Source organism: Manduca sexta, chromosome 17 (genome assembly GCF_014839805.1).
Source record: "Manduca sexta isolate Smith_Timp_Sample1 chromosome 17, JHU_Msex_v1.0, whole genome shotgun sequence".
Taxonomy (NCBI): Eukaryota; Metazoa; Arthropoda; class Insecta; order Lepidoptera; family Sphingidae; genus Manduca; species Manduca sexta.
The window spans coordinates 7,662,362-7,681,047 of NC_051131.1; the positions used below are offsets into that span (position 1 = coordinate 7,662,362).

Below are 18,686 nucleotides of genomic sequence, written 5' to 3' on the forward strand. Positions count from 1 at the left end.
AATTTGTGTACATAACGTATCTCGGGGCCGCAGATGTCCGCTCTGTTCATTTATGTCGATTATGTAAGTAAATTAAGAACAGCTATAAAAGTTTGGAAATTATTATCCATAAGTACATAAGTTTAACAAAATATTTAATCCTGGAATAAAACATGAGAACGCATCAGACATGATGAACGTAAGAACAGTTTCCGCTACGTGACTCACACTTAAGGCACGTTTAGTTGAACACCAGCGACTAACATACTAATAGCCGCACCAATCATTTAGAAGGCTTTTTATTTTCTCAGAATCCGAAAGTATGCGGTCATGGATTGAAAATGAATATCAATATGTATAAAGGACTAATATGACACGGACACATAATATGATTAATTATATTTAATGTATAATATTCCTAGATTTTGATGATTCTTAATAAACTCTGTGAGTTTGCGTGTATACCGCTTGCGCTACTTCCGGCTTTTTGTGTACAACATACTGTTAAACAGTTGGGTAGTTGGTAACCTGAGCTAACCACACGCCACGCCCAGACACGGTCTCTTAGATCGTATATTGGACGGGAAAACCTTTCGAATAACTTACACTCGCGTTGTAAAGAAGCCACACATGTGCTTCGTACGTACTATATTATGTACTTCATGTACAGAACAATTTAATAAAAATGACTCACAAGTTTAATAGCATCCGAACATGATTACAGCACTATTTATAAATTTACCACAAAAGTTACCAAAACCAAATAACTGCAGAGCTTCCAAAATCGTCAGAATTGTTTGAATAATATGAATTTGTCGAGTCTGCAATTAAATGCATATCCCAATCTGGTGGCGTAAATAAGTGGCGGTTGAATTCATTTATTTAGGTCAAAGGTTACCCCTGTTACAGTCACTCGCTTTTAATTCATTCTTTGAATTAATATTTCCAATTTGTTTCAATATTGAATCTGTTCTTGATAACCAATTAATTATAGACATTGTGAAATTCTGCGAGTTTTATTTGATAATTCATATTTCAACTGGGAGTTCAAGGCGTCAAAAATTCAGTTAAGATGTTTCCCGCGGTCCCTTTACAAAAAAGTCTTTGCCATAAACGTTCCTGAGATAATTTTACCGTTTTTCCAAAAAATGATTTATCTAAATTTATTTTTGAAAGATAACAGCCTAATACATATTTTCCATGTAGATAAGAGTTATTATTGCAGTTCCACTACAAATTCATTGCGTCTTCGACACCATATATCTACATTTTTATGGATGCACTTTCAATATGTAACAGCGATGAATTACGGTATCGCCGAAGTCGCCGACACTGCAACCGGTCTGTGCGAGTAATACCATACTTCATAGGTCGCGAACTCACAAGTGCTATCGAGTGACTCAATTATATCATTCACCACATTTCCTAATGCATACATTTGCTCATTGCTAACATTAATTTGACAAAAATATTTTTTAACTAGTTTAAATTAAAATAATTAGATAATGCAATTATCTAAAAAAAAATTAAAATAAATAGATCAATACATAATATAGAGCCACAGGCAAAAACTAGTAGGCATTTTATACCTATTAGTTTTTGCCTGCGGCTCTACATGCGAGAAAAAGTTTTTCGGAGTAAAAGTCCCGCTTTATATTTTTACTAGATAAAATGAAGTCTATATTTTAATTCAAAAATTCGTTATGCCTTCTGCCTCTACCGAAGATCATCTATATTAGCTAGTTTTACTTCAATATCTATAATATACAGACATCAGCCTGTTACAATTTTATTATATGTAAAAATATATTTCGTTATTTTATATAATATAGTCTAAAATAAATTAATTAAAAAGAATCTATAAGGACGTACCTTGTAAAAAATTTATAGTTGTGTGCCGCAGTTAAGTTTATTTATTACCCCAAACTAATTCCTGACGGAGTTGGAAGTGCGTTTTATTGGGAATTTATTCTCTAGTTACTATCGGGAAAATTAGATTCTTTATGACCAATCCCTTCACAAATTACCCGGTACTATTTGAGTGTTTAGGTTTCTTAGCAAATAAACGAATAGTTTTTGACACTATTAAATATTAAAAATGATTATTTGTACCAAATAATATAACGGATTTCGAAAATAACAATTCTAGGCTAAGTAAAACGTATTTACTGGTTATGTAAAAAATCTTTAGTCTACGATAATGGTTTCAATCCTATTTACTTAACATACCTGGTAGTATGAACGAGTTCTAAATCTAATTTAATACCAAAAATAGCAGGGTCCGAAAGTGTCTCCGCCTTGCCCCTGATGCCTCATCTAGTCAGTTTAGATACGCTTAGAAAACCGTAAATATATAATATACAGTCAGCGTCTTGACTGCAGTCAAGTGCCTGGTTTCAAGGGGGATATGTGTAATGCTAAGGTTAAATCTTCGAGAGTAAATTCTATCCAAAGACTGCATATGAGTGGGAGAGAGGCACTCTGGAAAGGCTTTGTAATACGTTATTTCAGGTAGTATGAATGAACGCCAATGAATTCATATTGTAATGACAATTATAGTTACTATTGATATTATTCAATGATATTAGATGATAGATGTTTTGAATATTTGATGTTTAGATGTTTAGTAGGTACAAGTAAATATTTATGCCGTTACTGTTGAACAAAATTTGGATGTTTAGGTGCGTTTTTTATCGGATAACTAGTCGGAAGCTTCTAATTCTATACGAGTTTCTATTGATTATATCATCTTAAAGGGCAATTACATTTTTGGTTCTCGCATTAAAGGACTAACTAATAAATAACAATTTAAGTAGAATATGGAACTTGATATTAAAATGGTTTTAGGTTGAAACGTATGTAGATCCCAGTTTAAAAGAGCTTCATTTTAACCACTCGACCGTGGTGTTGTCCCGTGCCCTCCCTGCATAGCCATGAATATAAAAATAGAAAGTAATCGATCCCTTTATTCGTGTTAGTCACGAGGAAACTCATCAAGAGCAAAATTTTAATTTTGTGCACAGGAAGAGTGATCAAGCGTTAAAATAGTTGTGATTGAATCGTTGAAATATTAAGGAAGATCATAATACTTCAATATTTTAAAATAAAACTGTTTTATTTGAAATAAAGACGTTAGGGTTGGTACAAGTAATGTAAAATTGTTTTCGGAGGTTGTACACCATAATATTATTATCCTGGACATACGGTAAGTGAAAGCAGATTCAACTAGCATGTGGCACGGAAGGAAACTCCTGGAGGAACACCATTCAGTTGTAGTCAGGTAGTGAGATAATAATTTCTTGACCTAGTTATGTGTGGATGCAGTTAAATATACGAAGTTGAGATTGGCGATTGACAAGTTGGAATCTAGTAAGCAGTCTAAGCTGAGAATAGTATTCTTAATGACAAGACTTTCTGTGTTTTACAAAGCTAAATGCGATGGTCCGGCATGAAATACTAATTTTCTTGTATTTGAACGTATCAACCAATTTTGAGTTAGTTTAGCTTTACCGGCTACGTGCCCAATGAATTGAACGTCATTTTATATTATGCTCATAAAGATTGGAAAAAAACGTTGAGTGACAAATTAAGGCGCATATTGGATATGGATGATATTATGTAAGATAGATATTATTAATGAACTATCAACATATCTGTATCCTAAATGAATATTATAACATATAAGGTTGAGAATATTTTCATTTTCATTACTACTTCATGACTCTTCTTGTCTAACGAATTGGGAGCTCCCTAAAGTTAGAGCAATTCATCATGACCATTTATAATGAAATACATATTGTCGAACACTCATCAGTCGTCATTCAATGATTCTCAAGATTATGAACCAGCTGATTACTAATGATACGGTCAACTACATGCACACTTGCTTGGCTACCCCCGCAAATTCCAGAAATGAGTGATGATTAAAAAGAAAAACACTATCAGATTTTTCAATAGAATAGGGCATTAAAAAGAAAGAACTAATATTTAAAAAGCATGAAGCAGCGATTTGAGATAATCATTACGAATAAAATAATTTAGAACTATAGCTATTTTACCAGGAGCTTAAAAGTTCGTCTACCAGTTTAAATTTAATTTAAAGTGTAGCAAGTTTATTTGTCATTCACTATTTTTCACGTTAGCGATAACTCTTGAACTATATCATCATATAGCGGATAAAAAGTTTAATAAGAATTAATGAGAGAAAGTAGTTTGAATCTCACGTTAAATTGTGCGACGTCAAAATGTTAATTTTCAACTCAATAGCGTAATATGATAATTTATACACAATATTTTAGTAAAAACTAAATTGGATATAGCGTTAGTATTCCAAAGTAATAGAAGCGATACTGATTAGTAATAAGCTAGCCCAAGCCATTGAAGTTATGCGTTTTAAAAATGATAGTAAAGATACGCATTATCAGTAACATGACATGAATTAGTTCCTCACACGGGGACAAATATTGACATGACCTAAATATATTTGCCTTGAGTAAAAGATTGCAGTACAAGAAGCATACGTTGCATGCACACGACACTTAACTAAGGAGGTAATATAAATTTATTAACTTCTACAATGTATATAAATTATTCAAGATTATAAAGCGAACTCTTTAATGAAATAAACTAATAATGTGTTAGAAAATAGATTTCATAATTACCGAGACTCAAACATACCATTCAACCGACAATACGTATCGTAGTATTTATGGGATAAAAACAGTATACAAATTCAGGACGTAAAAGGGAAGTAAAAGGCATTGAACCTTGTCGCGGTACTACGATGCTTCATTGCTCGTATTTACTCGGCTCGCAAGATGTTTTAATATTAATAACCCCATACGAGAGACTCCTGTAAGTACTTCCGAGACTAGAAGCCTTTATGATGATGTTTACCCCCGGCTCCCGCTCGTCGTCGGCAGGTTCGTCTCGGAGAGCAAACTTTCTTGCAACAGAGTAGGTACCGACCTCGTTAGAATTATGTAGTAAGTTAAGGGCTTCGGGTTTACTTTACCCACACTTAATATTTAATTATAGTATTACTTTTTTGGTTTGTTATTATTATTTTTGAGGTCTACATGTGGATAAAAAATATATATTATATCATAGAAATCGAACTTAAGTCCCAGGATGTTAGCAGTTTTACAAACTAATTACGTTGCCCCTAGAAACTATTCAAATAATTGGTGAGCTAAAGCGATTTAGAAATCTCTGATCTTTTAATACTTATAAATAGCAGAAATGAATGTGTATTGAATCAAACTAATCAACGCTAAAATGTAATATGTACTACACAACTGAATCTTCAGCACTCCGTGCACTTATCAACTTGAATTTACAAATACATTTACTACAAAATGCGTGCTCTCACGTTTTGCATATTGAGGTAAGTTTACACTTATGTGCATGCCGTTCTATGTCATAAACAAAACACTTAAAGTGGCGTAAAGTACTTTTCTACAGCTATAAGTTATGTCTTCGCGAACAGGTGAATTATATATGTTGTCGACGTTAAATCAGTGAATATTTTACACCCACTCAAAGTTGGGAAGTTCATTTAAGTTCTTAATTGAGATTATTCCCTGATGATTTGGCTTGATTCCTTTAAACTTCATAATAAGGTTTTCAGTTAGGCTATTCAAGACATCTTTCGTACATTAAATTCACATGTTGGAAATAATAGCTAACGGCAGCTGTCATTGGGGCAACAAAGAATTGCGGAATATGGGTGTTGCAACTTATATCAAAATTAAAGCCAAATATTCTAGAATATGGTAAATTTTCAGTAATAGCCAGGCATTATATTATTTTCGCTATTTTCATAAGCGGCGCTAGCCTAGTTGGGTGTGGAACGGACTGCTGAGACGAATGTCCGCAGGTTCAAATCCCAAGGGCACATACCTCTAACTTTTCTAAAAAATCATGTGTGTATTCTTTATGAATTTATCATTCGCTTTAACGGTGAAGGAAAACATCGTGAGGAAACCTGCACATCTGAGAAGTTCTCTATAGGAATTTCGAAGGTGTGTGAAGTCTACCAATCCGCACTAGGCCAGCGTGGTGGACTAAGGCCTAATCCCTCTCAGTAGTAGAGGAGGCCCGTGCTCAGCAGTGGGCAAGTATATAATACAGGGCTGATATTATTATTATCTTTTTTTATTTAAACATTCTCGAAGTATTGAACATACTTCGGTGGTACAATACAACCCACGGGCCTAAGCCAAGTGTGCTGTATGTTCTGGTATTGTTTGGGTGGCGGAATCTTCTTGTAAGAATTTCCTAACTATACGACATGTATTTAATATTGCGGCTTTCTGCATTGTGATATAGGTATTTTCTGGTAGATTAATTACGTTAAGAGAATCTAACAAGTATTTTGGTATGACGCCTGTGCTAGAGAGCACCAACGGCACGATGTAAACTCTATCCATTTTCCAGATTCTATGAACTTCTTCTTTCAGCTCTGTATATTTGTGTATTTTTTCTGTTATAGTCTTTTGTATGTTATGAGTATTTGGCACCGCTATGTTAATTTTATATATTTCTTTCTTAACTTTATCTATGAGTGTGATGTCAGGTCTGTTAATATGTATAGTTTTGTCTGTCAATATAGCGCGATCAAAGTACATCCTGTAGTTGGTATTCTCCAGCACTGGTTTTGGTATGTATTGATAATATGGCATTAGTTTATGAGATATTAGTTTGTGTTTTATTGCAAGTTTTTGGTGAATAATGTGAACTACTTGGTTGTGTCGGTGGGTATAATCAGTTTGTGTTAGGGTCGGACAGGCACCAGTAATGTGTTGAATCGTTTCAGGGTGACGGTGACACTTCCTACATTTATCATTATGGGTGTTTGGGTCTTTCACGATATATTTTTTATAGTTTTTGGTATTAATTACTTGGTCTTGAATCGCAATAATGAAACATTCCGTTTCTGGGAATAAAGACCCTAACTTCAACCACTTATTTGAGGCTTCCATGTCATTATGAGCCTGTTCCAGGTCGTGCAAGTGCCTACCATGTAATTCCTTCCTACGCCAAGTATTTAATTTTTCCGATTCTGGATTGATTGGTAAGCTTTTTTGTATGTCCCTATTATTTAAATTCAATGGCGTGAAATTTTTATCCGATCCTATTGTAGCTAAGTGAATATTACTATTTTCAGATTTATTGTAAAAAACTGTCGTAGGTTATTTACCTGACTTTCCCATAATACTTTCAGATCTATGAGTCCCCTCCCGCCTTTTGGTCTTTTTACTGTCATCCTCTCAATTGCTGACTTTGAATGTAAATTATTATATTTTGTGAGTGTTGTTCTAATTTTAATTTCTAATTGATTAATGTCTGTTCGGGACCATTTGATTACCCCAAAAGAGTATTTTAGGATCGGTATAGCATAAGTGTTTATCGCTTTAAATAGGTTTTTGGAAAATAGAGGTCTTTTACAAATTAAATTAAGTCTACTTATTATTATATTATTTTCAGTTTAATGTTAAATAATATTGTGATGCAGAAGTTTCTAAAGAATACCTAGCTTACTTCAATATTTTAACACGTTGACGGAAGGTGGTGACTTATTAATATAATAAAACCTGCTATAACATTACTAATTTCCATACATAACCTATAGACTTACTATTTCAAGGAATACTATTGGCACATATAAAATAGAACACAACTTGTCCAGGCGTCTACAACGCTAGGTAAACACGACATCTATAGGCGTACTCCTACTATACTACTATATGTAAGGTGGCCCCAAAGGCATACATGAATAGTATGTACACACATTGTTATGGTTTTTTTTTATTATCACGCTGGGACAACAGAAATGAATCATGTGTAAGGTGACCATAAAAACTGCTATTCCTTATATTAGTATAGAAAATCGAACGCTTTTACGATTCATTAGAGTAAAATTTCTTTAAAACCTAACGTCGGCAGGCTTTCTATTATTTCACATTATAACACTTACACTTAAGCCTATATCGATATTATCCATCAACCTCTTAATATTATGTACGGTAGTCAATGAAGCGTGATCTAACTTCACTTGGAGTATATTATTATTATTATTATTTAAGACAAAAATCTCGACCATTATTTTTATAAAAAACATATTATATCGAATGTGGTAGTGTTGATCATGCTTTCAAATATACGTGGAGTAGTTTTAAACCTTAGCCTATATACCTAGTCTTGCCATAAATATTGTAATAAAGAAAAAAGAAAATTGTTAACTGCAAATAACATTTATTACTTTTACAGTGTGTCAGTTTAATACATAAATATAAAACAATTAAAAATATAAAAAGCTTATTCGAAGTGGTCTCCATTGGCTGCAATACAGTCCTTTAAACGATGAGGCCAGTTATCAATAGAAGCACGCACTCTTTCCATGGGAAAATTCTTCACTGCCAATCGTATAGATTGTTTTAGGGACTCCAAATTATCATGGCGTTTAGAGCAAGCTGTACTCTCTAAAACTGACCACAAATCATAATCCAGCGGATTAAGATCGGGACTAGACGACGGCCAGTCTTCAGCTCTGATGAAGTCCGAAACGTTCGATTCCAACCAAGACTGCGTGGACCGAGCTTTATGACCCGGCGCCGAGTCTTGCTGGAAGGACCATACTTGGTTATTGAACATGGTGATGTTAAGGGGCTTAACTACCTTCTCAAGAATGGTATCTTGATACACTTGTGCCGATGTTTTGATACCTTTTCACAAAAATATGGCTCAGTCACTCCTTCATAGCTAACACCCCACCAAACCATCACTGAAGTCGGATAATGTCCACGTTGCACTCTGTCGACTAATTGGGAAGCTTCCTTAGAGCTTTGAGCATAAATACGGTCATTTTGTTTGTTAAAATGTTGCTCAATTGTAAAAATTTTCTCATCCGTAAACAAAATTTTTCTGTGACCTCCCTTTGCGTACCGCTTCAGTAGTTGTTTCGATTTTACCACCCTATTCTTCTTTAAATTATCAGTTAAGAAATGGCCAGTGCGTCTCTTATAGGCTGCAAGTCCTAAGTCATCTTTTAAAATACGCGACATGGTTCTAGGTGCTATCTTCATTTCCCGAGATAAAATCTTTTGCTTTCGGACAGGATTTCTTCGAATTCTTTCCCTTACTGCTTTGACCACCTTTTTCGTACGAACACTACGTGGACGGCCAGATCTTTTCTGTCACAAACAGAGGAGGTCTCATTGTACCTATTAATAGCCCGGTACACAAACATTTTACTAATACCAAGTGTATGGAGAGTTTTAAAAATTGCATTTGGCTCCATACCTACTTTGTGTAATGCTATCACAGCGATTCGGTTCTCTTTATCACCCCACACCATTTTAATATCGCAAAATATTTTACAATGTATTGGCGCCAAAATGAGAAAACACAATGAACAATCGTATAAAAATGACAGATTCGAAATTCAAATGTAATATTTTTTTATAATTAAGTGTAACAGTATTTATGGCCAGACTAAGTATATGTACATATATACAAACCCAGTTTACTCCCTTAGCAACCTAATAAAATTGAAGTTTATACTTGGAGTCTCGGTAACGATCTACACAGGATATCCCTAAGGACACTTTCAGCGCCTATGTGCCATAATTAACATTTTAAAGAAGAAGCATAACTTTTAGGTAGATTTAACCATACAAAGTAATTTGACATTTAATTTACATTCATAAGTAGCATTGCTAGTTTTGATAGTGGTCGCCGCAGCAGCTTAGTAAGTAGTAAGATATTCATTTCTGATCTAAGGTATTCATATTGCATCGTATATCTGCAGAAATACGATACAATAAAAGTATATTTAAATAAAATGTTTTTTTTAGAACAGTAATAGATTTTATTTCTTTTAAATAGAAGATAGCCTACCAATAGACATTTTCGATAGGTCATTCTTTGTTAAATTCAGTGTTTTTTTGCAAGTTTTCCAAAGACGGAAGAAATTTTTTACATGAAAATTGAACACAAAGCATTTCAAACTTTCTGAAAGAATCTTATTTAATACTAACTTTCATTTGCCGGTACAAACTTAATATAAAATTTTAATCCAGGACAGGAATTATCGCTTGTTACAGTTATTAACGTTTTGCCTTTTATAAAATACTGGTTTGACCTTTTGATGTTGCTTAAATATAAGGTGTATTTAACTACATGATCTCACTAGGGTTCATAATTACAATCAAGTGAAAGTAATTTAGAAAAACTATGTTTAGGGGATTCGTAATTAAATTAATATCTATTTGTTTCGACAGTATATTGGTAAATGTTAGTAAGTTCAAAACTTACGTGTTTATTTTAAAAAAAAAAATTAATTTAGGTGTAGCCATACGCATAAATTCATACAAGAGGTCCCTGATATTATTATAAAAAATACGAGATGTGTGATCTACAAGTTTCGTTATTTACTTTCGATTTTTTAAAGTATAAACAGTTCCCCGTAATTTATCGCAAACATATGATGTCCGTCTATAAATCGCTAGGCTTATTAAAAAAAAAATTTAGACGCACAAAATTACACCTTCACGATTAACATTTGGTTAAAAGGATCCAATACCGGGGAAGGAAGGAACTCGTGCGAGCGCAAAATATTTCACATCTCAATAGTTGTTTGAATTAATCGTCAAAGGAGTATAATCAATTCATTTCATGGAACCAGGTACAAAATCGATGCCGTTCCATGCCGAGCTCGAATTCCCATTCAGAATCATGATAGTCTTGCGCGTAGCATGTTCTCCTTGTGCTGCGCACTGACAACACATTATATAATTACCTAGAAACGACTTCATACTTCTCTCTCTACTCCTTGTTCCATTTCTTGTAGCTCAATGACCAAGGATCGGGAAAGAATGCGTGATGTGAGTTTACATAATTATTACGTACCTCGTAGTTAACATGGTACAATGTCTTATTTCTTATTCTCACTTATACGCGAATGTATGTGAAAAAGATTCGCTGTTTGTAGAAATAAATGTAGAAACCGTTGAACGGATTTAAATGAAATATAGCACACATGGGAATTAACATTATAGGCTACTTTTTTATCCCGGTAATTTGTTCCTGCCGAAAATATTTGATTTTTTAAATAGATGGTGTACAAATGGCGATATGGATCACTGGTGATTTAGAGAAATTTATAGCGGGAAAAGTTATGCACGCGGGCCTAGCCGTAAGCAACTTCTAGTATAATAATATTATAATGTAAGGGCTCCTTTAAATTAGTCGCGAGGCTGTAACGCGACCGCGTGCGAATAAATGAGCCCCATTACCTTTTGTGCCAAATCAATGGAGGTATATAAATATTTTTCTTACAAATAAGTTCATGATTTTACATCCTTTCCTCTTAAATCGAAAAATGTATGTTATAAGATTTTGAACCTGTAAAGAAACACCCAGCATTTTTAATATTATATATTTTCCATTTTATGATAAAGCTGTTTTTCTATAATACCAGCCCTGAATTATATACTTTTCCATTGCTGGGCACGGGCTTCATCTACTACTGAGCGAGTTTAAGCCTTAGTCCCTCACACTAGAGTTGCATGGATTGGCAGTCTTCACATACTTTGATATTTCAATGTAGAGTTTTATGTAGGTAGATTTCTGTACAATGTTTTACATCACAGTTAAAGCAAACAAGATTTAATAAAGAATACACACATACACTTAAAAAATTATCTGTGTGTGTTTTAAGTTTAAATCCTGCAGATCTTGGTCTCTACCATTTATTATATTTCCAACAGAGCCAGCTATTGTGCCACATTATTAACCCAATTAAATTAAATTGAATTCCTACAATTATAAAATATGAACTACTCAAGTTATCTACATCTGTTAAAATAATATGCTATAAGAAATTAGTAAATCGTTATATTGATATAATTTATACAATACTGTTTGTTATTTGTAGTCTGAGACTTTACCGCAAGTTTCAACAGAAATTGAATGGATGATGTGTGGATAATGATGGAATCATTCAAATTACTGATGAATTAGTGGAATTGATGGGACATAAAAGAAGATAAGTTATTAAGTTAAAAAGATAAGTAACTTAAAAGTACATGATGTTGAGTTAATATATTTTAATATCAAAATCATTCCATTGATATTTAAAATTTTGATGCATAATCTGAAACATTTTAATTGTAACATGGCATAAAGCAAAATCATTATTACACATAGACTGGGTCCTGAGTTAAATATGTGACTCTTTTTATTTGAATAAGGCATAATGCAACTTTTAGCCCTATTAAAGATTTTGGCGAGCTATAAGCAGAAGCCAGCATAAAACAAATGAGGTGGATACATAAATATACGTTCATTGTTTGATACTATATCAGTACTCGGGAAAAACATGCATATTACATTTTTTCTCTTTCAAATTTCATGACAAAATAGCAGTATTTCATCAAATAAGCTCTGCATCACATCCGATTTTTAGATAGGCAAGTCAGCAAGTCGGGCTACCCATAATGTGTAATTCATATTCTATAAGTAATGTGAACCTGCTAAGTAGTAAAGTTTTAAAAACTGTTGACAATAACTATGATGCATTCAAAAGATTAACAAAATATATTATTACCAAATTTAGTAAAAGTATACTCGCAAAAATAGTCCATGCAACATCTTGACAACTTACTGTCTGGTTGATTTAAGAGTTAGAAATTCTTTTTGGTTTTATTTATATAGTATTTTATTATCATCGCCATGAACTTCAAAAGTTACAAAGATTGAAGTTTATCTACTGTTTAAATCTTCTTATATTGACAGTATTAACATAATTTAACTTCTTCGATTAACTTACCTATTTGATCTGCACATAATGTTGTCCGAATCATTAAAGATAAAACTATTAGGCAAAATCCCTGATGTTTTATGGAATGCATGTTGTACCACCGCTCCAGTTCTTCCATGACACGTTAAAAGAATTCTTTTGTATATTCCCCGCGAATGCTTTGTCTACATTTTCAAATTATTGCAGCGAATGTCCCACTTTTAACAGTTTTTATATGAATGTTCATCTTAAATCGGTTGCCAGGATATTTGTGACCACAACATTCAATTCACACCTGTGGAATTCGCTTGCCTTGCATCTATCGACAATGGACAAGGTATGTTCACTCACAACACAACTTCACAAGTTCACTCAACTTTGTAACATAAAATTATAATACTGCTAGAGAATAATTGTTGAAATTTTGGTATTCGTTGGTCGTTAATATATCATTTTTATTTAATGTATTTATTTATTAATCATTCAAATTATTGTTAAAAGTTTTATGAACTTTGAAAGTATTCTTAAACTTATTGCACAACAGCACTCGACAAACGTCCGAAGGACGCGACTTATTTCGGAAAACGTAAGTGTGACCACTCCATAGGCTAAATTCCCTTAAAAATATTGAGTGTTGTTAGCGTAGCATTCATTTAAGCGTATGATACCCGTTGTAACAATGGATAAAACCTAAGATTTAACTCTATTCTAATTGAACTCATGTAGAATACATTTGGAAATAAATTCGATGTCTGTAAAATATAAAAACGTGAAACTGTGGCGTCGCGGTCCTGCACCAATTAGAAGGCCGTCTATAATTACATGAATTGTTTAGGGAGGAGGGGTTGAATGGAATTTCATCTTATCATAAAAATGGAGGAGAGAATTTTGGGAAGTATCTCGTAATATTTAATTATTTTATTCACAAAAAACATTGTATAATTTCGAGAAAATTGGATTAAATTGAGTGAAACATGTTCTTCTTTATATAATATCACGTAATTCGTAAAATTTAGGATAAGCCCTGAGACAGCTGTCATTGAAATAACTCCTATAAAGTTTCATACTTTTGTATGTTACAATCAATAATGTACGGGAAAAAATATTATACTTTATTAACGTAACTGCAATAATAGAAATACTACCTATTATAAGTTATCGATTTAGTCAACAATATACATCGAATAGAATCATAATTATTTGTTCAGTTTCTTCATAGCTTGAATTTTATCAAATTATTATAATAATAATTTATCTGTGATACTAATACTATGAAAGATTGACTCCGAATTAATCGACTAAATCACTGTTTGTCATGAATTTAGTCGATTTTTACTTCACTTAGGAAAATGCAACACTACGCTAATTCTTTCGGTCTCGTCTGTCATTTCGACTCGTTGGGATACGGGTTTTAAATCCTAGGTAATCTATATTTTTAAAGATTCTCATTAATGAAGAAGTCTATTTTCTGTAAAATTAAACCATATGCGTTTGCTGGGCATTAATATTTTAGCCGTTCATAATAGACTTTGTGAATCCCAGTGATAACCTCTGTTGTTTCACGGTGTTTTGACGTTTATCGCTGCCGATGTGAAGCTCGTTTTTGTATATTAGTTTCCCTTGCTTTATACGAATTGTTATTTCAGCCATGGTGCGAATGAACGTATTGAGCGACGCGCTCAAATCAATTCACAATGCTGAGAAGCGCGGCAAAAGACAAGTGCTCATCAGGCCGTGCTCCAAAGTGATCGTCAAGTTCCTGACAGTAATGATGAAACATGGCTATATCGGTGAATTTGAGATTGTGGACGACCACAGAGCCGGCAAGATTGTTGTCAACCTCACAGGCAGACTAAACAAATGTGGTGTGATCTCGCCCAGATTCGATGTTCCCATCAATGACATTGAACGATGGACAAACTTGCTACCATCTCGTCAGTTCGGGTAAGATTTAATTACATGTAATTTACATTATGACATTAGTAATAATACCCACTGTTTGTATAGCAGCTTACATTTATACTTTATAAAATATAAATATTTACCTAGTTGTATTTAGAACCAGCAACAACTAGGAATTAAGAGTAGTATTTAGGTCAGATATCAATATCACCAGTTTCAGTAACGGCCTATTTTCTGTTCCCAAGAAAACTCAAAAACAAATTTATAACCTCTGTGCATACACAGTGGTGTTGGCATCAATGAGGTTATTTATATTTTTATTGTTTTGTCTGATAATTTCCTTATTCCCAATCTAATTGAAGAATAATATTTTTTTTCAAATCATAATTTGACCATTTTACAACATCGAAAAATATGATACAATGATTGTTTTTTCACAAGTTATATTTTGAAGCTTAGTAGTAGTGAAACTTTTATTCTGATATATGAAGAAGAAAGGTGAAGGAAAAGAAACAATAAACTGAATATGTTCTGTAATATTTCTACTTTTAAAAAATTGCTTTATTTTAAACTTGTTTTGTAGTTTATTATTAATATAATTTATAAGTATTTTTGAATCTTTTGGGTATACTATCGTCTATGGTATGCCCGTAATCAATCCTCATCAAATCCTACAAATATTATCTCATATGTTTTTTATATGGGCATAGCAAAGTGATCTCGCTGCACCTGCGGTAGTAAGTGGAGTGGGGTTCAGATAGTATGTTGATTACCTCTTGCCAGTCAATGCTATTATGCTGGCCTGTTTGACCTGGATATATACAGGCTGATCTTGGAATGTGACACACTTAGAGACCACTTTGGTGACTTTTAACATCATGTGTATGACAGTCGCAATCTATGTGGACAAAATATATCCTACTACCAGTATTATATATTGAAATTATGAAAATATTTACACTATAGCTAATGCTGAGTAAATACATATTATTCTTTAAAAAATATTACCCATCTTCTGAGGTAGTCTGTTGTGCATACTATTGGTATAATAATTAATTTACTATGTATAGATATAGTAACATAACAATTTTTGATGACAAACAGTGGTGCTTAATTAATATATTTAATGCACAGCTACCGCGGATCGCCAATAGTTCTTGTTGGTTGTCATCTGAAGTGTTGTGCAAAATCAAATAAAGTGATACATACTGATGCTTTTCTTACTTAGTTGAGCATTGTAGGTGTTCCTTTATACATTCATGTTAAATTGTGTTTTTTACTTTATTCAGACTTATTCATATATGATCAGACCTAAATGAATTTTTATGTCAATTAATATATTTGGTACCTATTTATTTACATATTTTACATTCTTTTGGGATTGCTGTACCAATCCCAAAAAGTATGGTGAAGTTTTCAAAAGTCGACTTTTATTGAAACCCAATTTCCCTGCACATTATATTTTTTCTTTATTCAACAAATTTTTGTTTTTTTTTACTATTAAGTTGAAAATAGATTGGTTGAAATTTGCAAACCTCATTTGTTTGTCATCAGCTACAAAGAGTACAGAGAATGGCTAGGTGCAGATTTTTTTCTTTAAAATTATAATTTGTGTTCACAATACCCACTAACACTTCAAAGCCAGCTACAACCTTGTAAAATTTCATATTTATACCTTTTTTCAGATACCTTGTTCTGACTACCAGTGGAGGCATCATGGATCATGAAGAAGCCAGAAGGAAACATCTTGGAGGCAAGATTTTAGGCTTCTTTTTCTAAGTTTAATCAATACAAATGAAAAACTATTTTATTGTTTTATTATTTCCTGATGCAAAAGAGGAATTTTGACTTTAAACCCAATGTCACTCTAGCTTCTAAACATTTGAGTCAATTATATTTTTTTAATCACTGATTCAGTTGCTTTAAGTTACAGTAATTTTAAAATATCCATTAGTTGATTAAAAGCACAGAAAGTTTTTTGCAATGTTTAGGAAAATCTGAACCATTTTAGGAAAGATCACTTTAATATGTTTTATGAAAGTGAAATAATAAAGACGGTTTTATAGTTATTGTTTCACTTGCATATTGAATGACTTAATATTTTGTATAAAAATGTAAATACTTTATAATTCTTGCAACACCAGTGTTATCTATACAAACATGAGGTGTTTAGTAGTGCCCTCCAACCATAACATATTATAATTCTCTTTGGTCTTATCAACCTTTAATGTCGCAAATATCTTTTTCGATTCAGTAATAGATATTCCCGTAAAACTGAAATATATTAGCTATGCTTACTTACTAAGCATCTGCTTAGCAAGTAAGCATAGCTTAAATTAATTTGCCGAGAAACGCCGGGTACCTATATTTTGTCTTTAGGAAAACAATAAATTATATTTAGTAAATTAAATCATTGGTATAGACTAAACATATATTACTGATTCATAAATAATAATATTTACTAGCCAAGCTATTTCTTCCAATTCAGTATTAATACTTTTTCCGACAAAGTTACCTCAGGCGGTAGATTAAAATATAGAATTTAAAATTTTAAATGAATACTTCAGTATATTTACTCTAGATCCTTTCCTATAATCCTATATTCTATTGGTTTTAATTTATGTGTGAATGACTGCTATATTTGATAGTTGTCTTTACACCGTTGGCTTTATAACAAATTGCCGAACAGAAAAAAGTGAAATTTTGCAGAGTCGACAGAAAAGTAAATAAAACAAAACTGTATATGGATGAAATTTGGAATATGCATCTTTTTAGGTATTACTAACAAGTTATAATCTGAAGTTAGTTTCCAGATCTTCGTTTCGTGCTTAGATTTGACTTCATAACGATTTAGATCGATTATGGAGTAGTAATTATTATTAATGATTTCCTAAATCAAGATTTGAAGTGATGACGCTCATTCCTTTCTTTAGTACAACCGTACACTATGGACGTTTTAAACTTTATAGCTCCATAACCCTTAACACTTCTGCAAGTCCGAGGACGAGTAATAATACTTATTTAGAAATGTTTAAAGAAATATTATTATTGAATAAGGATTATGAAATAGTACCTGTTTCGCGCTGACAATTTAGTCCATTGAAAAGTTACATTTGGGGTTGCGTTTTTTAGAGGACGCAATTTTATTTTTTTGAAGTGTATGGGGGGGGGGGGGGTCAGTCTAAAGCTAAAACCAAGTTTGTGGGGTCGCCACCCTTGTTCCACGGCCGCCATCTTGAAAATAGGGGTTGAAATGGTGTGTAAGATTTAACTCTTAAAATATTTATCTGACAAAAAATATATAAACATTTTTTGTTGCAAATTAAATTCTCTACAACTTTGGTCTAGTAACTTTTGTCGTAGAACTATAAATAAAAAAGTTATAAGCGAAAATGTTAAGAAATTCAATGTTAAGCAATGTCATTTTCCATTGCAACGTCATCAGAACGTGTGTTTATAATGTTCATAATACTTTTTTGTACTCTCATTAATACCCAAATACCCAAAGGACCATTAGGGAACAAAAGAACATCTGCCTGCTATTATTATTATTATTTCTAACCTCTCTTATTGTAAGAATAGCTGATAATATTGTGTTGAAGTTGTCGTAATAAGTTATTTATTAGCATATTGATTTTTAAAAGTCTTAAAAGTCAAAATGCTAATAAAAAAAAGTAGTTTTCACTAAAGTTAAAATCGTGTCTAAAATCATTCGAAATCGTCTTCACAATCAAAAACAGAATAAAATACATTCGCACGTACAGAAATATGTAGCACAACTAAAAGATATAAGTTGAACGACAACTTCAACACAATATTATCAGCTATTCTTACAATAAGAGAGGTTAGAAATAATAATAATAATAGCAGGCAGATGTTCTTTTGTTTCCTAATGGTCCCTTGGGTATTTGGGTATTAATGAGAGTACAAAAAGTATTATGAACCTTATAAACACACGTTCTGATGACGTTGCAATGGACATTGCTTAACATTGAATTTCTTA

General features: G+C 32.5%; 2 protein-coding genes across 2 annotated transcripts in view; one reads left to right on the forward strand and one right to left on the reverse strand.

Moving 5' to 3' along the window:
- LOC115443176 (protein sidekick) overlaps nucleotides 1-13,367 on the reverse strand; it is a 36,947-nt gene extending 23,580 nt beyond the window's left edge. Inside the window, exons 1-2 of the mRNA XM_030168475.2 lie at nucleotides 13,293-13,367; nucleotides 12,812-13,100 (exon numbers count right to left, since the gene is read on the reverse strand). Of these exons, the coding sequence (XP_030024335.2) occupies nucleotides 12,812-12,920 (109 nt within the window). The 5' untranslated portion in view covers nucleotides 12,921-13,100; nucleotides 13,293-13,367. The remainder of the gene's footprint in view (nucleotides 1-12,811; nucleotides 13,101-13,292) is intronic.
- Nucleotides 13,368-14,035: 668 nt separating this feature from the next.
- LOC115443159 (40S ribosomal protein S15Aa) lies at nucleotides 14,036-16,488 on the forward strand. Its single transcript, XM_030168439.2, has 3 exons — nucleotides 14,036-14,203; nucleotides 14,428-14,725; nucleotides 16,369-16,488. Exons 2-3 carry the CDS (start codon nucleotides 14,430-14,432, stop codon nucleotides 16,460-16,462), a joined length of 390 nt encoding a protein of 129 aa, XP_030024299.1. The 5' UTR covers nucleotides 14,036-14,203; nucleotides 14,428-14,429; the 3' UTR covers nucleotides 16,463-16,488.
- Nucleotides 16,489-18,686: the final 2,198 nt, after the last annotated feature.

Bases quoted from the DNA above. Each gene is read 5' to 3' on its own strand.
- LOC115443159 (XM_030168439.2), top strand. From the start codon at position 14,430: ATGGTGCGAATGAACGTATTGAGCGACGCGCTCAAATCAATTCACAAT. The intron at 14,726-16,368 runs GTAAGATTTAAT...ACCTTTTTTCAG, and splicing joins CTACCATCTCGTCAGTTCGG to ATACCTTGTTCTGACTACCA.